The sequence below is a fragment of the Musa acuminata genome, chromosome BXJ3-4 (genome assembly GCF_036884655.1).
Source record: "Musa acuminata AAA Group cultivar baxijiao chromosome BXJ3-4, Cavendish_Baxijiao_AAA, whole genome shotgun sequence".
NCBI lineage: Eukaryota > Viridiplantae > Streptophyta > Magnoliopsida > Zingiberales > Musaceae > Musa > Musa acuminata.
The window spans coordinates 10,889,466-10,909,729 of NC_088352.1; the positions used below are offsets into that span (position 1 = coordinate 10,889,466).

The 20,264-nt window shown below is 41.9% G+C and overlaps 3 protein-coding genes across 7 annotated transcripts; 1 reads left to right on the plus strand and 2 right to left on the minus strand.

The window, feature by feature from the left end:
* Window positions 1-520: 520 nt before the first annotated feature.
* On the plus strand, window positions 521-6,444 carry LOC135636936 (WRKY transcription factor SUSIBA2-like). Of its 5 annotated transcripts, none has more exons than XM_065149159.1 (7): window positions 521-851; window positions 2,539-2,733; window positions 4,140-4,215; window positions 4,288-4,680; window positions 4,766-4,931; window positions 5,022-5,180; window positions 5,824-6,444. In XM_065149159.1, exons 1-7 carry the CDS (start codon window positions 576-578, stop codon window positions 6,386-6,388), a joined length of 1,830 nt encoding a protein of 609 aa, XP_065005231.1. In that variant the 5' UTR covers window positions 521-575; the 3' UTR covers window positions 6,389-6,444. The 5 variants fall into 5 exon arrangements, with proteins under 5 accessions (XP_065005231.1, XP_065005233.1, XP_065005232.1 ...); XM_065149161.1 differs by having other exon boundaries at window positions 4,309-4,680; XM_065149160.1 differs by having other exon boundaries at window positions 4,140-4,203.
* A 173-nt stretch (window positions 6,445-6,617) lies between these two features.
* Window positions 6,618-8,912, minus strand: LOC135636937 (polyol transporter 5-like). The gene is made up of 2 exons (XM_065149163.1): window positions 8,678-8,912; window positions 6,618-8,203 (listed from the first exon to the last, which is right to left on the minus strand). Exons 1-2 carry the CDS (start codon window positions 8,802-8,804, stop codon window positions 6,789-6,791), a joined length of 1,542 nt encoding a protein of 513 aa, XP_065005235.1. The 5' UTR covers window positions 8,805-8,912; the 3' UTR covers window positions 6,618-6,788.
* An 8,375-nt stretch (window positions 8,913-17,287) lies between these two features.
* LOC135635461 (probable polyol transporter 6) lies at window positions 17,288-18,858 on the minus strand. The gene is made up of 2 exons (XM_065146541.1): window positions 18,768-18,858; window positions 17,288-18,690 (listed from the first exon to the last, which is right to left on the minus strand). Exons 1-2 carry the CDS (start codon window positions 18,856-18,858, stop codon window positions 17,288-17,290), a joined length of 1,494 nt encoding a protein of 497 aa, XP_065002613.1.
* Between the last annotated feature and the right edge of the window lie 1,406 nt (window positions 18,859-20,264).

The window sequence follows — 20,264 nt, forward strand, 5'->3', positions numbered from 1 at the left end:
GATGGTTATTATTTTAATTAGTAAAATAAATGAAAATCAAATTCAAATATTATTAGTAATCATGAAAATATATGTAAAAAGATATATATTAATGCATCTTCCCACAGCTACGGCTTACTGACACCACAAACTGTACCCACAGCTTTCGTACCCACTTTTCTACCTCATTTACTCTCCCCCTCAATGATTTCTTAATCACAAGTTTTGATCACTAATCATTCGCTTCTGTGAGGGAAAACTCGGATCACGTGAATCTCTCATGCTCTTAACATGGGGAACGAACAGGGGGCATAACAGTCAATTCAACCGGTGTCTCGTTCGCCTGAATCGCGAGGGGCATCTCGATATTTCAAGTCGTAGGTAGGGGTAGTTATGTCAGTTAGAAATCCCCTTCAATTAATGGGGCCTTTCAAGTCAACCGCGTCGCAGAGCGATTGTCGCTGACAAGCACTGTGTTTCCCAAATTGCCCCTCCCGTCATTGCCTAAATCCCCCGACCTGTCCGCGCCCTTCGGTTCTCTCCGTCTTCCCCACTGTCACTCTCCCCTACCTCCTCACTTCCGGTTGGATCCAGAAATGGAGGGGAATCCCGAGTCGGCGGCGGGAGATCTCGGCTGCGGAGCTGCGGAGAGCCGTCCTCCGGCGCCGGAGCTGCGATTCGAGGGATCCGGGGATGGGAAGGAGGGGAGGCCGGATCCTGGGGCTTCTCCGCTCGCCGGAGCGAACGGGGCCAGGTACAAGTCGATGTCGCCAGCTCGGCTCCCGATCGCGCGGGCGCCGTGCCTCACGATACCCCCCGGGTTCAGTCCCTCGGCGCTGCTCGAATCTCCTGTCCTCCTCACCAACATGAAGGTGCGCGATCTCTTCACATGCTCACTTTATCTTTCTCCTCTATTTCTTGCTTTGCTTCATCGATTTTTTCCTGCATTTATTGTTCGAATGTCGAGTATTTGTTGACGGTGTCTTTGCTTGGTGCGAAATGAAATCCCTTTGCCAGCGAATCTCCCAGGACGTGAGCTTCTGGTTGGCAAGGAGAAACCTTTCTTTTCCTTTTTGATATGGATTTTTTTGTTTATAAAGTGTACATAAAAGAAAATTTCATGTCAATCAGGTAAATATTCTCCACTCATGGATGACTAGAGTAATACAGAGGAGTGACATCAGAATCTTTTCCTTTTAGGATGTCTTCGGTGTGTGCATTCGATGCCTTTATTGGCTTTGTCAGCTGAGTTGATGTGCACTGTTAACTCGATCTGTAGATAGTTCATGAAATCTACACCGTGTTCTTCTTTATTTAAGAGGCCTGCTACTTTTTAGCATTGGATTGAGAAAGCAAAGTTGGTGGAATCGCATTATCTTTGGTCTTTAAATAGATTCTTATTCTCACTTCATTCCATTCTGTTTCCTTACCTTTATTCCGGTATATGTTTTGTGAAATCGTATTAAACGCACGCTTTGGTGTGAGTTCGATTGGGAACCTCTCCTACTCTTAAAAGCCTCCAGATCGTCCTTGTTCCGACGGACTTGTGGTTCCAAAACCCATCTTTTTGTGGGTTCTCAGCTGTTTCTGCTTTGTTGTGTGAGCTTTTCCATATGTTCATTCTTGTTCATCTTTGAAACATCAAAATATATGTGCAACTCTTGAGAGAACTCTAGTTTAAAAAATTGGTTGGATAGCGGTAATTCATGTACTTATTCTCATGGGGTTTTAGTGGGTAGAATCTGTTACAAATTGATTTTTAGTTTCATGAGGTCTTTACGCTGTGATGTGAGGGCGGATTCAAAAGGCCGATGGCATTTAAGAGCATATATATTAGAAATTTGGTTAAGGAAGCCAGTAAAATGTCCGTTCCTCTTATGCGCACTCTGTTGAGTAGCAATTGTCTTGCTTCAGTGTCAAATAATGGTATTGTCTACTTCATGGTGATTTATTGATGTAGATTTAGTTTTTTTTTTTTTTATGAGCAAAAGAAAGTATATGTCTAAAATTACATAAAAACGGAGGTATTCGTAACTATTACATTTGTAATTCTCAGTGCTTCCTTCAGCTGGCTTTAATCTGTACGCAATTCTTTATCCATCTTAAATGCTGTGTTGACTGCCTTATATATGAGAAAAAGCTCTAGGCTGAGTTTCAATCCGAGTGTCCACGACCGGCACTATGGTATTACTGTCACTTCCATTCCTATATATCTTCCAAAGGCCTGTCTGTCTTTGTTTGCTTCAAATTCTTAAAACCCTAGAGAAGTTAAAACATTTGGTTCCTAGCATCTCAATCGTGTTTCTTTGGTGAATAATTTTACTTTGTTTTATAGTAGTTTTGGAATAAAAGTCCATGTTATATCAAATCAAAGACAAGTTGTGACAGTGATCCTGATCATTCATCCCTCGATAACTTGGGTTGCTGGGACGGTCATCTATGCTGTTCGAGAAGCTTGTATCTTTTACATTTCTTGTAATAGATTAATATACTTAAATCTCAACCGCAGAACTAGGAAGTCGAAATTGTTATTTATATTCTGATATGCTTTTTTTGCAGGCTGAGCCTTCTCCAACTACCGGAACCTTCAATATGTGCTCTATCATGGATAAAACTGTTTGTATTGAGGTATCATCTTCTACAAGGGATACTTCAGATGTCAATGCATATGATGGAGGGAATTCTGGAGATTTTGAGTTCAAACCCCATGGCAGAGCATCTTATAATCCTGACTTATCCTCATTAAAACCTTCGGTAATTTCCATTCTTTTTTTCGGTAACTTAGATAAAGCATTAGTGTGCATTTTTCTTGAGAAAAAATCCCCTCTTTTTGCCTTGTGCTAATAACTTTCTGTGAAGTGTGATTTCCTGTGTGAGAGAGATAACAATATGAACTTGTTTCACAAAGTCCACCAAGAAAATGAAAAGGCGTTGAATGACAACCAAATTTCAGCTGATCTGTTGGTAATAAAATGACAGACAACAGATGGTCTGATCTGCTCAGCTTAATTATACAGAAATACAGTGAGAATAAACAGTAGTTCAGGAACACTAAGAGTATGCAAATTAGAAGAATAAGATAGAAGAGAATAAGAGCCACATAGCATAGCAACTAGAAAAATGCTTTTATTTTGCCACAAAACACTGATATGCATCCTCTATCGCACCAACTAAGCACCTTTCTTCAAGTAACTCACTACTAGAAAATAGGACTGCTGAAGTTTCAATGAGAAAGATACTTACACCTTTCTAAGTCTTTCATTGACTAGCCCAATTAGTTATGTGCATCACCGTATAACACAACTATGTCGATTTAGTTTGGTAATACACTAGACATGGCCAATCCATTTATTATTAGGTTAAAAATTAAATCCTCAACAAACATTCTATTAGACATATACTGATAACCAGTCTGAGAATCCATATAATAAATGAATATAATATGGGAGTTGGGTACTTCAATTATGGAAAGAGTAGATTCATGAGAGGGTATTTCATAATGATTGTTCTAGTTTAATATGTTTATTTTTTTTCCAAGTAAATCACATGGCTTTGCCCAAGTACCTTGGATAATCTGGTTGGTTTTTGATCTATTAGAGGATTCTGGTCCATATTTCTCTTTTCTTTTGCTTTAAGGTCTCTAGATGCCAATATTCACACTTGCTCAAGTTTTCAAATTCTTTTCCAAATAGTTTGACAGCCTTGATAATTACAGTTTACTATTTGACTCTGAAATTTAATGTTACACCTTGGAATGGATTGTAGATTTTCCAATATGATGTGAAAAAAAAGCATGACAGCGACAAAGTGAATAATATGCTCAGAATGCTTCTCCTTGCTATTCAAGTCAACTGTTAAGCTTTTTTGTGAATATATTAACAACGACAGGGGCACTTGAGAATTAGTGGTGGACCTCTGCAGCTATGCTCAGTTGTAAGAGCTCACAGTTTTGCTGCATGTATGCTGCAGTTGTACACATAATTGATGCAACTGACTAATTTCTGCTGCCTAATTTTACTGCATCATAATATGTCATAGACCAATGTTTTTTGACATTTTGGAGTTGCATTCTACTTTTCTTTCATCAAAAGGATATGCTATTTTCAATGCAAATGACCACTTGTTGTAATGCTTGTTATATACCATGTTCTTTGTTGTAGGGATCTGTAGGCTTGATCCAAGAAGAGAACATGCCTTCTATGCAGATTCCAAGTCAATCTCAAGGTCAGTGCAGAGGTACCTCCAAAAATGAACCAACTCTGTTGGCTTCAGCTCCAAATTCAGTTACTGAAATGTCCAATGTGACAGCTAGCCTACCATCTGAAGCAGGTTCTGGTGAGTTACAACAGGCAAAAAGTTTAGAGCAAAGTACGCAGATGTTACAGTCAGATCCCAGTGAACCTACTCCGTCAAGTATACTTGAAAGATCTGCAGAAGATGGTTATAACTGGAGAAAATATGGGCAGAAGCATGTCAAAGGTAGTGAATATCCTCGGAGCTACTACAAATGCACACATCCTCATTGCCAAATGAAGAAGCAAATAGAACGTTCTCAAGATGGACAGATCACTGAAATCATCTATAAAGGTCGGCATGATCACCCTAAGCCCCAGCCTAATCGTCGCTCTGCAATTGGGGCAGTTCTCTCCAGCCAAGAAGAGGAAAAACCTGCCGAATTTTCTTCTTTGATGGGTGCTGAAGGTAGGGGATTTTCATGAGCGGATACTGTATCCTTTTCATCAATTTTTCACTTACACTTCTCTCATCGTGGAGCATGAATTTCCAGATAAATCAGCAAATGTGCCATTCCACATTACTCATCAGGTTGATCCTAATGGTACGACCGAGTTGTCTCCTGCCTTGGTCAGTGAAAATGATGTTGAAATTGGTGGTGGGCAATCCAATAACTGCAATGAGTTTGTTGGAGATGGTGATCCGGAGTCTAAGCGCAGGTTGTCTCTCTTATTGTTAAAGTCCAAGGTTCACATGTAAAAGACAATCACATGATCTAACTGCTTGATTTTTGCAATATCTCTAAGCAGGAAGATGGAAAATGCTAACATTGAATCTGCTTCAATTGGCAAAATGAACCGCGAGCCACGTGTTGTAGTGCAAACTGTGAGCGAAGTTGATATCTTGGATGATGGGTATCGTTGGCGAAAATATGGGCAGAAAGTGGTGAAAGGAAATCCTAACCCAAGGTAATTTTCATCTTCTATGGTTAAATTATGTTTCGTATTGACTGATGATTGCTTCTTGTCTTGCCTACACTTGTTCTATGTTGCTTGTGACCTTTTAGCAAATAGTTAAAAGTATAAAAGAAAAAAGTATGGTGCACGTTCAGGAGGAAACTTTGGAGATGGCTATGACTTGCACTTTTTAGAAATTATTATATTTGTTTCCAGGGATAGTCACCATTTGACAACAGGTAAAGTTTCTAGAATTTAACAGTCTTCTGACTGGAAAACTGTGGTATTATGGTTGTGCTACATTGGTATGTGCTAAGTTTCTTGTTTTCTTTTTCTTTAATACTTTTGTTCAATCTTCTTCTGATGTCCTTTTTATCTAGTCCCTGATGATTGCACATGAAAACTGAGATTTTGATAGTTTTGGTGTAAAAATTTTACGAAACAATAATTCCTCTTAACAGATAGACCTAAATTTTGCTATTTTACTTTATTGAGACATGCTTAGGATACCATGGTTGTGATCAAGGCTATAGATACTAGCATTGATACCCTTACCGAAATCATTGGACCGATGCAGTATAGTATGTCTTGGTATATCAAAAAGAGATACTTAGGGGAAAAAACACATCTTTAACTCTTCCTGATTGACTTGCAGGAGTTACTACAAGTGCACAAATTCTGGTTGCCCTGTTAGGAAGCACGTTGAGAGGGCATCACATGATCCAAAGGCAGTGATCACGACCTATGAAGGAAAGCACAATCATGATGTCCCTGCTGCAAAAACAATTAGCCATGAAATGATCACAACTGGTGAAAGTTCTCTGAGTAGCCACAGTACAGCAGCTCTCGGTGGTATGATGAGGAATTGCGGCACCAGCACCAGAACCTTTCCCCACCCATTCACACAAATAGAGGAGAGTGACACAGTCAGCCTTGATCTTGGTGTTGGCATCATCCCCTGCCAAAGTAACATCTCAAATGAGCAGCAGCAGCCTTTAGAAATCGAACAGTTACAGCACTATCAACCACAATCCATGGATTGTGGCAAGCTGGTGATCCAAACGACCCCATTGTCTTCCCTCAATGGAAGTTCGCACACCACCAGAATTTATGAGTCTGGAGAAGATGAGGGTGAGGGATTTACATTTAAGGCAACTCCCATAGATCCTTCATCTAATTTGTATTACACGACTGCAGGAAATTTGGTAATGGGTCCATGAGATGTCTTCAAATGTTTGATGCCAAAATAAAGATTGGGTTGCCCTTCATCGATGAACTTTGTTTCACCAATCTTTCCTTTGTTTGCTCCATTCATTGGTGACCACTGTTTCTTTTGTTTTCTTATCTTGTGATCCATGATTAGATGTATCCTTCTTTGTCTTGTTCCATTATTTTGGACTCGCAAGTCAAAACTCATCTTAGATTGCATACCCACTTCGTTGACTTTCGAACACTTGGCCGGCGATGTTGTCATCGTCAAACCCAGAAGTCTTTGGTTGGTAGACTCCCTCCAATTCTTCCACTTCAAATAAAAATTTCTCATCTTAGCTCACAACATTTCATATATTGCTTTTTGGTACTTAAACTTCAATTTTCTTGGCAGAAAACCCCCTTCATTTATTATATTTTCTCGTTGCCTTGACTTGCGTTCGCCATCTCCACCCCGTTCGTCGTTTCCTTCGTGTCATTCCTCGTTCCAAACAAGTCCTCCATGTCCTCGAGCGTCCGCCCCCTCGTCTCCGGCAAGCACGCGAAGAAGAACACCCACGCCAACGCCGCGATCCCGCCGTAGAGGAAGAAACTGCCGCCGATGGTGATGGCCTTGTAGAGGGATATGAAGGTCATGGTGATCACGCCGCTGGTCACCCGGTTGACGGCCACCGCGATGCTCGCCCCCTGCGCCCGTAGCCTCAGGGGAAGGATCTCCGAGCTGTAGACCCAGGTGATCGGGCCCAGGCCGATCGAGAAGAAGGCGACGTAGGCCAGAATCGACGCGATGCACAGCCCGACCGCCCACCGGAGCTGCCCGTCCGGGTGGTGGTCGATGAGCGTGAGCCCGAGGCCGAGCCCGGCCAGTGACAGGATCATCCCCCCGGTGCTGCTAAGCAGCAGCGGCCGCCGCCCGATGCGGTCCAGCAAGAAGGTCGCCACGAGGATGAAGAGAGTCTTGGTGACGCCGACCGCCACCGTGGTGCCGAGCAGCTTGTTCTTGTCGTGGATGCCGGCCTTCTGGAACACCCGGGGGCTGTAGAGCACCACCGAGTCGATGCCGGAGGCCTGCTGGAAGAAGTGGATCCCGACGGCGGTGAGCAGCACCCGCCGGACCGCCGGCGTCGGCCTGAGCAGCAGCTCCCTCCACACTCTCCCCCCCTGGTTCTTCTTGGGCGCGGGCACGACGTCGTCGTTGCAGCCCTCGGGGATGCCGGCGGCGGCCTTGATGTCATCCAGGCGGAGCTGCGCCTCCTCCGGGGTGTCAGAGGTCATGTCGAGGACCCGCCTGGCGTCGCCGAGGCGGCCCTGCATGACGAGCCACCTCGGAGACTCCGGCATTGCGAGGACGCCGAGGGCGAGGAACACGGACGGGATGGCGCCGACGCCGAGCATGAGACGCCAGCCGAGGGACTCGCGAAGGCGGGCGAATCCGTAGTTGGAGACGTAGCCAAGAAGGATGCCGGAGTTGATGAATACCTCAGGGAAGGAGGTGAGGAAGCCACGGGAGGAGGCCGGGGCGACCTCGGCTGTGTACACGGGGGCGATCATGAGGGCGTAGCCGACGCCGATGCCGGCGACGAAGCGTCCGAACATGAGGAAGGCATAGTTAACCGCGAAGCCCATGAGAAGGGCACCCACGAAGAAGATGCCGGCGGCAAAGACGATGGTGTAGCGTCGGCCGATCCAGTCGGAGGTGAAACCGGCGGCGTAGGAGCCTACGAGGGAGTAAAGGTTGAGGATCCCCAGGAGGATTTCCACCTGCGTGTCACTGATCTTGAGGTCATCCTTTATAAAGATTGCCGCTCCACTCATCACTCCAATATCTTTGGATGCAAGAAACAAAACACCACATCATCATCATCGTCATCAGCTCTTCAGATGGTCAAAATAGCTAAAAATTAACGATAGCATAGTGTTGTATCCTTATAAATCAATCTTATTCTTAATTTATTTTTGATATTAATAAATCATCATATGTTATGATATTATGGTTTTTGATATTAATTATTCATTATTTATCATCGTCGATACAAAATAGACGATGATGGGACTTATAAGAAGACTCTGATTTCTTTACTCGTTATGTCTATAAGGTAGAAGGTGACTGTGAGATTTATAAGATCTCTAAGTCTCAATCGAGATGAGACTAAATATGCTTATCGATGCCCACTATTAGTGAGTCAAAGGTCTTATCGTTCTTGTGAGACTTCAATTCCCTACTCGAGGGATTACATGTGCTTATCGAATTTATAAGGCTTAGTAAGAAACAAAGCAGGGGTGAGTAGGATTCTGATTACCATATCCCAAGAGAATGGACGTCATGGAGGCGAGCATGGCGCAGGCGAAGGCGAACCTCTTGCTCTTGCGCTTCGCCGGTGCGGCCACCATTCCGCGGTGGGAGTGGTCAGGGACTTCGGCAACCATGTCGGCTTCTTTCTCTCTCTCTATCTGACCTCTTTACCCGAAGGTATGGAGTCGTGGACGAATGGGAGCTCACAGAGAGGCCTAAGCAGTGGCTGTGGGCAGTGGAGAGGAGAGCGCCGGGAAGGGATTAAATAGGCACGGGATCTCATCACATGGCCATCTCCAATGAACAGCAAATCTTCTCCTTTCCGAATGGGCTCGGATTGCGTGTATGAACACCGCGGCGGACTCCTTTTGTCTTCTTATCTCGTCCTTACTGTGGCAAGACTTTGAGAGTTGACCGCAGACGTCGACATGTTATTAATATTAACATTTCTTCTTATTATTTGGAATCACAAACGTCTTCGGATTAATGAAATTACTGCTCTTCACTTTATTGTTGAGTTGTAATGAGATCAGTGTGTGGGAAGACAAGTATTAGGTGGTCTGTCTCGTCCTTGGAATTCTTGGACTGGTTAGCAACCAATGCTTTCTAATCATCAATTTAATGTACACTCATGTCATCAAATTTGTGGAAGCCTCAACAAAACATTATACGAAAGGTAATACAAAATATTATATCCGTAAGACTTCAATTACTTGATGAAAAGCTTCTGAGTATCAAATCACGCCCTTATCGTTTATCATTTGTTGATAGATGATATTAATTAATCTTTTGTTGGGAGTGCCTTCCAAGTCATTTGTTGATAGATTAGATGGCTACTTGTGGTGGCCGCCCACTTGCTAAAGGAGGTCTCCTGATTTCAAGCTTGTGGGAGAAAACCTACCATGGCCTCCACAATCACACTAAACCATACAAATGAAATCAAACCCATATGGGCATGCAATCGTACAGATGAAGTGTTTAAGATATGCTTGATTTATAAGGAAATAAGTTTAGCATTTATGGGATGCATGACATGTTTATCTATGAAGCAGACAATGAAAGGTCGAACAAGTGTTCTGCCGACTAACATTACATATCTTCCGAAGATTCTGAGACCATGACATGACATAAGAGTCCATTCTCACGCAGCCTCCAACTTTTCACTCGTAACATTATTATTGTATCTTCCACGGACCTATACACATTGTGTACATCTAAATTATGATGGTTCGTAGATGTATACATCACAAACAAACAATTTCATGCTTGTCAAAATATTTGATCATTAGTATTATCGTAGTTGAATTGGTACTATTACTATTCGATTAGAAGAAGAATCATGTTATGTCAAATAAGATTGAAGATATATCACAGTGTGTAGTCATCGTTTTTTTATGAAATAAATATCTGTAAAAAATGAACATCATGGAGACCCATCATAAGTGACAATAATTGATGTGAGAATAGCTAATGCATAATAGAAAAAATATTGAGAATAAATCCGATGGATACTTGTTTAATGCTCAAGCTAAATCAATATTGAGTAAAAAAGAAAGATGTAAAATGATCGAGGAAGAGTCTCATTTTATGGTGAGAGAAGAGATTATTGATCATTGCAAAAGTGTTTATTCACCCATTGTATTGTTTCCTATTTTGATGATGATATGATAAATAAGTTGATGGGGATATATACGATATGAATGAATCTATATGACATTTATATGATTAGGTTCATCTAAGTGCCATTTATATGTCACATGGATCAAATACAAATGTAGAGCATCAAAGTGGATGCATCAAACATTGTCACGTAATTAATCCGTGTGATAGAGTTATAGATTCTCAACTCTATCACTGCTCTGTCCATATCCACTCTATTAAGACCTTTACAACAAAAATAAACAAAAGTAAAAGGAAAGAGAGAAGGATAGATAAGGCATCAATCACCAAATCCAAACCCCCCTTCCTACTCGAATCATCAACAGAAGGTGTGTGTGTGTATATATATATATATATACACCACACACACACACACCTTTTGGTTGGGTGGGTGAAGAAGCGAGTCAAAGCCGTGGTGGAGCAGCCATCTTTTTGGGAGGATGGGGCGTTGATCTCGTGCTGCAATGTTGTCCTCCCCCTTCAATCTTTATGGCGAAGGCGTGGGCTGCGTATGTCTCCGGTCAACGGGGAAAGAAGGCATGCGTGGATTTCGGGATCAACTCACCACAACACTTTTGGTTGATGGTTGATTGGAGTCAAAAGAAGATGGGCCCGCGAACAATTATTTCCTTCCCTTTCCACGACCCTTAAACCCCTGCTGAGAGACTTCTCTCACCTCGAGTCTTCTTCTTGATCACCACCACCTTCTCATCTGCTGCTGCATGAGAAGAGAGGGTGATCATTCCAAGAACGGAGCCACGGAACGATGACGTATTAGCTACTTAGTGGTAGATTGGGTTGGTGATTAGATTAGTTTGGTGAAACGAGGATCTCTCTCTAAGTGCAGAATGGCATTTAGAGATCCCATCGTGTTGTGTCTTAGGGCACCTGATCTGAGATTAACCTTCGTGTCTCCCGTTCCCATATCATGGAATTCTTCTTGGATTCCAATTATTCATGTTATCTTGCAATAAATACATGATGATAATATGACTATGTTACCACTTTATGCAATATATACATTATAGATAATAAATAATAAATCATTGTTGAGAAAAAATATGTTAAAACGGAATATTCTTTTCTCGTGTATCAAAATAAGTTCATCATCAAAATATCAACTTGATATCCAAATCTTTTCCCGTGTATCAACCAGCACAGTATAAATAATAGAGCAAATAATCAATTACTGAGACCAAATCTTTTAACGTGAAAAACTCAATATGAGAAAAACTACGCGACCGTAGTCCACCTCAAACTTCCACTATCAATAGTAATGATAACAGGTTTACAATCGGTCTTCTCTAGAATAATCAGAGGATTACAATAACATCAAGATCATAGATCTTGGCTCAAGAATAGCATATCTACATCAGGATCTCCTTATAAGAGAATTCTAAGTTTCACAAAGTAAATATAGTAGAAAAGCACCTTAGAGAGGGTAAAATATAGATCAACACCGTTAGGATTGTAGAGTTTGCTACGAGAATTCTTCACGTAAAATTTGGGCTAAAATTGACAACGTTTGACCACCGATCGTCAAGTAGAAAACTCGAAAACTTTACTTTCTCTCTCCTCTTTTTCTTTGCACGCCGCCACACTGCACATACACCAGCACACATGTGTACGCTACACGATGCACTCTCTAATTTTGTTACTCACCCCTTTTGTCATTTATTAGTGATTTGGGCCTAATAGATCCAATTGTCCAAGATCACATATCGGCTGGACCCAACAATTCTCCCATTCCAACTCATATGGTGGGCTATACTAAGCCCGCTCTTTGTCTACATGCTTCAAGCTTCTTCTTAGGCAAAGACTTTGTCAACATATCTGAATCATTCTCATTGGTATGCACCTTTTCCAATTGTAATTCTTTCAACTCAAGCACATCACGAATCCAGTGATATCTCACATCAATATGCTTGGAACTATAATGGTATGTTGAATTCTTGGAGAGGTGAATCGCGCTCTGATTGTCATAGTAAACAATATATCCTTCCTGTTTCAAGCCCAATTCCTGTAGAAACTTTTTCATCCATAAAGCTTCCTTACAGGCCTCAGTAATTGCTATGTATTATGCTTCTGTGGTTGATAGAGCAACACACTTCTGTAACTTAGACTGCCAAGAGACTGCTCATCCTGCAAATGTCATCAAGAATCCCGAAGTAGACTTCCTGGAACCAGTATCACCTGTCATGTATGTATCTGTGTACCCTTCTAACACAGGTTCATCATTATCAAAACATAAACATAACCTGGAAGTACCTCTTAGATATCTTAATACTCATTTCACTACTGCCCAATGTTCCTTTCCAGGATTTGAGAGAAATCGACTGACAACTCCAACTGCATGAGCTATATCTAGCCTAGTACAAATCATAGCATACATCAAATTATCTACTGCAGATGAGTAAGGCACTCTAGACATTTCTTCTTTTTCTTTCTCACTTGTAGGACATTGTTTCGAACTAAGCCTGAAATGACCTGCAAGTGGAGAACAAACTGCTTTGGCTTTACTCATGTTGAATCTTTCAAGAACCTTTTCGATATAAGTCTCCTGAGATAACCAAATCTTTCTTTTCTTCCTATCACAAAGAATCTTCATGCCAAGTATTTGTTTCATTGATCCCAAGTCTTTCATGGCAAAAGACTTACTTAGCTCTCTTTTAAGCTTTCCAATTTTTCCAACATCATGACCAACAATCAACATATCATCAACATATAGCAGTAAAATAATAAAATCATCATCTGAAAATTTCTTCATAAATACACAATGATCAGATGTGGTTCTATCATACCCTTAGTTTATCATAAATGAATCAAACTTCTTGTACCACTGTCTAAGTACCTGTTTGAGTCCATATAAGCTTTTCTTAAGCTTACACACTAGATTTTCTTTTCCCTTGACTTTAAAACCTTCTAGTTGTTTCATGTAAATTTCTTCTTCTAAGTCACCATAAAAAAATATTGTTTTTACATCAAGTTGCTCAACTTCTAAATTCAAGCGGGCAGCCAAACAAAGAACAACTCGGATAGAAGACATTTTCACAATTGGAGAAAATATTTCTTCAAAGTCAATACCTTTCTTCTGACTGAATCCTTTCGTATCTTTGTTGTAAGCTATTGTTTTCGGTCTTCAATTTATAAACCCACTTATTCTTGAGAGCTTTCTTCTCTTTAAGCAATTTTACCAAGTAATAGGTGTGGTTCTCAAGTAAGGATCTCATCTCTTCTTGCATGACTTTAACCCACTCACTCTTATTCTCATGTAAAATAGCTTCTTGGTAAGTTTCTGGCTCTCCCCCGTCAGTAAGCATAACATACTCATGTGGAGGATATCTGGTAGAGGGTTGTCGCTCTCTAGTGGATCTTCTCAATGGAATCTCAACCGGTGGTGGAGGTGCATGTTCAGTTGGTTCAGCATCATCAACTGTAGGTGTATCATCATTGGTATTCTCACCACAATCTTCTTGTTCATCTCTCCCATGATCATCATGAACTACATGTGAAGGAACTCGGCCCAAACTCCAAGAAATATAAATAGAGGTTTTTGGCTTCTCGATATTATCACCATCATCAAACAATTGGTCTTCAAGAAACACAACATTTCTGCTTCTAATAATCTTCTTATTTACTGGATCCTATAATCTGTACCCAAACTCTTCATAACAATATCCCAAGAAGATACATGCTTTTGCTTTACTATTAAGCTTGGACCTCTCATCTTTGGGAATATGAACAAATGCTTTACACCCAAAGACTCTTAAGTGATTATAAGATATATCTTTTCCTCTCCATACTCTCTTTGGAACATCACCTTTCAGAGGAACTGATGGAGAAAGATTTATCAGATCAACTGTAGTTCTCATAGCCTCCCCCGAAAATGACTATGGTAACTTAGCATAGGAAAGCATACACCTAATCCTTTCTTCAATGGTTCTGTTCATCCTTTCTACTATACCATTCTGTTGAGGAGTTTTAGGAACTGTTTTCTCAAGCCTGATACCATGGAACCTGTAATAATTCTCAAAAGGACTCCTATACTCGCCACCATTATCTTATCGAACACATTTTAGCTTTCTACCAGTTTCTCTTTCAACACTGATATGAAACTCCTTGAAAACATCGAGTATCTGGTCTTTAGATTTCAAAGTAAAAGCCCACACTTTTCTAGAATAGTCATCAATAAAAGTAACAAAATAAAGAGCACCTCCAAGAGTTCTAGTTTGCATAGTATAAACATCAGTATAAACTAAATCAATAACATTTGATTTTCTAGATGATGAATATGTCTGAAATGCAACTCTATGTATTTTTCCAACTAAGCAATGATTATAAGATTTAAGAGATGTACCTTGCAACTCTGGTAAAAACTGCTTTCTAGCAAGAGTTTGAAGTCCCTTCTCGCTGATATGTCCAAGCCTCTTATGCCAAAGATCTATACTTTCATCTTTTCAAATTGCATTAATCTCTCCTTTGTGTAACTTAGCTTCCATGACATAAAAAGAGTTAATCTTCTTTCCTTTTGCCATAATTAGATAACCTTTAGTGAGTTTTCATTTGCTTTTACCAAAATAGTGTGTAAAACCCTCATCATCAAGTCTACATGTAGATATCAAGTTAAGACGAATATTTGGAACATGCTTTACATCTTTGAATATCAATTTACTCTCAATACTAGTCTCCAAGCAAATATCTCCAATACCCACAATCTTAGATGTACCAATGTTTCCCATTCTAACATTACCAAAATCACCAGTAGTGTAAGGTCTAAAGAAATCACCATGAGAAGTAACATGAAATGAAGCACCAGAATCAATTACCCAATTACTATCCTGAGCTACAAGACTAACACAACCTTCATCACAAACAATAGTGATATTACCTTCAACAGCAACTGTATTGGTCTCTTTCTCATTTTTCTTCATTTTATTCTGTTCTCGCTTCCAAAACCTACACTCTTTCTTTATGTGACCTGGCTTGTTATAGTGAAAACATTTGATATTTCTTCTAAACTTGGATCTTTCTCTATATCCATGTGGATTTCCGCTATGAGTTCTTCCATGTCTTTCTTGTTTTTTAGTAACAAATGCCCTAGAAGAATATTCACCCTGTTCTTTCCTTCTAGCATCTTCATTTAACAAACTGTCTTTAACCATATCTATAGTTAGAGTCCTCTCTAGCGTGGAGTTACAAATTGTCACCACATATATTTCCCAACTTTCTGATAAAAAGCTGAGAAGTAATAATCATTGCATCTCATCATCTATATTCATTTTCATAGTAACCAACTTGTTTGCAAGACTCTGAAATAGGCTGTTTGCAAGACTCTGAAATAGGCTTATGTGCTCAACAATGTTACCACAATCTTTATACTTCAAATTTACAAGTCTTCTGAGGAGAGAAATTCTATTTCTCACTATCTTTTTCATAAAGAGGTTTTTTAACCTTTGCCAAAATGGGTTTCTCATCAAAATACCAACTTGATATCCAAATGAAAATATCAGCACAGCATAAACAATAGAGCAAATAATCAATCACACACAGTGAGACCAAATCTTTTAACGTGAAAAACCCAATGTGGGACCGTAGTCAACAGGTTTACAATCGGTCTTTTCTAGAATAATCAGAGGTAATCAATCACACACAGTGAGACCAAATCTTTTAACGTGAAAAACCCAATGTGGGACCGTAGTCAACAGGTTTACAATCGGTCTTTTCTAGAATAATCAGAGGATCACAATAACATCAAGATCATAGGGTGAATCTCCTTATAAGAAAATTCTTAATCTCATATAGTGAGCAGAAAAGTATCTCAAAGAGGATAAAATTTATATCAACATCGTTAGGGGTTAGGATTATAGAGTTTACTGTAAAGATTCTCCACATAAAATTTGGGTCAAAACTGATAACATTTGACCACCGATTGTTAACAGAAAACCTAAAAACACATAACTAATAACATTTGACCATCGATTGTTAACAGAAAACTTAAAAACACATACTTTTGGTCAAAACTAATAACATTTGACCATCGATTGTTAACAGAAAACTTAAAAACACTTACACACGTGCACGTTGCACGATGTACTTTCTAATTTTGTTACCCTAAACTTTTATCCCTTTCTCCTTTCTTTCAATTGGTGATTTGGGCTCAGGCCCAATTGTCCAAGCCGATATATCGATCGGACCCAATAATCGTAAACTCAAAATAGTGAATATAAGGTTTATGTATTTTAGTCCTATCATCTAAGTTGCATGAGAATAAACTACAACAAATAAAACTCTCTCCTCACTTAAAATTAAATTAAATTAAAATTAAAATTAAAATTATCATATAAATTAAAATTATTTTTCCATCCGACCTGTTATCCAAACTTGGATCCATAGCATTCTATTGGAGTCCGAGTAAATAATAGCTTCAACTCTTTGAATTATTTTTTTAATTAGTCACACATCGAAAAGGTAACATTAAGATGAATATGTATTATTATTAATTAAATATGTTTATACTCAATAAACTTAATGAATTATAATACATGATTTAGTGAAAGTATATTAAGCCATGCTGAGTCATCAACAGCATTGTTTTGTAGATTCTTTGGGACCCAAAACATCATCCTCTTCTCACTAAAAGCACGCGAAATGAATGCGACGTACCTCAGACTTGTTATTTCGTAATCAAAGGATAAAGTCCTTAATTGCTTGTCTTTTCTATTTCTTTTAAGCATCAACTGGTCAACCTAAATTGACCGGCAACAATCGTGTGTGCTGGACAACAATCGAAGCCCACGAGGAACAATTCCGGCCCATATCGCCGCCCTTTTCGATTACTCGAGTTGATAGATACTACGATTCCCGATTCAAATTTCAATTCGATTACTCAAATCTTTCATTAAACACATATAAATAAGCAAAACAATCCCCCATAAACACAGGAAAAGGAAGAATGAAATTATATCTCAACCTTTTCCATCTCCACCGCATGCTGTTTCGGTGGCTTCTTGTCACCTCGTTTCGTGAAGACCTCCTCCATCTCCTCCTCCAACGCCCTCCCTTTCGTCTCGGGGAGGCAGCAGAAGTAGAACACCCATGCTACGACCCCAATGCCTGCGAACAAGAAGAAGGCGCCGCCGATGGTGATGGCCTTGTAGAGCGAGATGAAGGACATGGACATGGCGGAGTTCATCAGCCTGTTGATGGCCACCCCCAGGCTGGCACCTTGTGCTCTTAGCCTCAGGGGAAAGATCTCGGAGCAGTAAACCCATGTCACCGGACCGATCCCACTGGAGAAGGAGGACACGAAGGACAACATGAACACCACGGCCAGAATCTGCGCCCAGATCAGCCTGTGAGGTGAGTGCTCCACCACGGTGAGGACGACGCCCAGCCCTACGAGAGACAGTATCATCCCGGTCAGGCTGGAGAGCAGCACCTTCCTCCTCCCCACCTTGTCCACCAGAAGAATGGCCACCAAGATGAACACGGTCTTGAAGACACCGATGCCGATGGTGGCGAGGAACTGCTGGTTCTTGGTCATCAGCCCGGCCTTCTTCAAGATCCTGGGACTGTACAGGAGAACGGCTTCGATGCCGGTGGCGTGCTGGAAGATGTGGATGCCGACCGTGGCCGTCAGAATCCGTCTCACCGGCGGCGTCGGGCGCAGTAGGAGGTCCTTCCACACGCCCTCCCCGTGGTGCTTGCTCGTCACGTGGACCACGTCGTCGGTGCAGCCCTTGTCGATCCCCACGGCGGCCTTGATATCCCCCAGCCGGCGCTCCGCCTCCTCCTTGGAGTTCGACACGCGGAGCAGCACGCTCCTGGCGTCCTTGATGCGGCCTTGCATGACCAACCACCTCGGCGACTCCGGCATCAGGATGACGCTGAGGGCCAGCGCGACGGAAGGGACCATGGCAACGCCTAGCATGGCGCGCCAGCCGTAGATCAGCGGGAGCTTCCGGAAGAGGTAGTTGGCGAGGTAACCGAACAGGATGCCGATGCTGATGCAGATCTCCGGCAGGGAGCTGAGGCAGCCGCGGGAGGACGTGGTGGCGATCTCGGCAGAGTACACGGGAGCTATCATGAGGGCGTAGCCGACGCCGACTCCCGCGATGCACCTGCCGGCTATCAGCATGGCGAAGTTAAGACCCAAGCCCATGAGGAGCGACCCCAGGAAGAAGACGGCGGCGCCGACGACGATGGTGTAGCGCCGTCCGATGAAGTCGGATATCCGGCCGGCGGTCAGCGACCCAACCAAGGCGCAGGCGTTGAGGACCCCGGCGAGGACTTGGATCTGGGTGTCTGTCGCCTTGAGGTCCTCTTGGATGAAGATCATGGCGCCGCTCATGACCCCAGTATCTGCCATCATCGGCATCCAAATGAGGAAGCAATGAAACAGAGGACTCACACGAATGATCAAGGATAGATGAGCTCACCATAGCCCATCAAGACGGAGATGAAGGAAGCGATGAAAGAACAAGCGAAGGCATACTTGTTCTTCCCCTCGTTGGCCTTGTGCTGCTCCATTGCAACTCCACTCTCCGTCATCTTCCACACACGAGTGTGTCTTCTGAACTCCCTTTCTGATTCGGATGCTGCAGCATTAAATCTTGCGTTGTATTTATACGCCAATATCTACAGATGGATAAGATTATTCTCGGAGTAGTAGCCGCAATCTGTTGGAAATGCACACATTGCGATCTCATGGTATGTTCTGAATCTGATCGACTAAACTTCCTTTCTTCGACCGTCCCTATCCGAATCTTTCGCATCAAAACAGCATGGACGGTCGAGATGCGGGGAACGGAGGGTTCCAGATCAGCTTTAGTCATCGAAAGTTGGGCCCCATTTATCCTTAATGTTATCCGTATCTAATTTCTAGTTTTGACTCTCGCCAGGTTAGACCGACACGTTGACAGATGCACGGCGTGTACGGGTGCGTCCGTGAGTCGACCATGCGGCGTGGTGTGGTTCGGCCTGTGTGACGTGGTTGGCTCAAATTGGGATGTTGGGTTAGGGATTGGGTCGAGTGGATCAAATCGACTCAAATTGATTAGCACCCGATATGGATCGAGATGATGACCCGATCATCCGAATAGTGACTCGATCCAACGATACGAGAGTCAAATCGATTAGCATCGGATATATGTGATCTAATTATTTATAGTGATTGGACCTAATGTTTTCTTTATAGAATTAGAATAATTAATGTTGGGGATTCTTATGCCGTCGTCGAGATATTAACATGGCTTTGTATGATCCCGAGTGCGCACAGTCCCCCACACATAAGTTTGGTTAGCGAACGTTAGTGTCGAGTCGGGTTGGGTCAAGTTTTTGTCTCTCGAGTAAGGTCTCTCTCTTGGCGGGTTGTTACTTCTTTTCCTTGGGTCAAGTTTTTGTCTCTCGAGTGTGGTCTCTCTCTTGGCGGGTTGTTACTTCTTTTCCTTGGGGGTTCATGTACAAAGGCCAAAGTCGAGAGAGGGTTTCTTGGTTTAGCCCCTTCGAATGTTGAGTAAGTATTAAGTTTAGTTGAAGTGTTTGAGGCCTCCTCGGTGCCAATTAGAGGGTCGACCTTTATACTTGTGAACGAAGGCCAATCATACATGATCGACTTCTCGGATGGTTGGCTTGTACTTATTGTTGGGCTGATGGCCCATATTCAGCCCATGTGGGCTTTATCAGCCCACAGCCCACACTCTCTCTTAACCTAACCCTAATTAAGATTAGGGAGGTGTGGTGGCTGCGTTTTAGAGGCAGATTAAGGCTATAAAAAGGCAGCAACGAGGCAGATCTTCGAAGCCACGAGATTCCAAAGAGAAGAAGGAGATCAAGGCAGAAAAGGAAGAGAAAGAAAGGGAAGAAGACAAGGACAACGCAGAGAGACTGTTCACAATCATCTAGCAGTGTTCTCATCTCAGGTTAGATCAAATCTA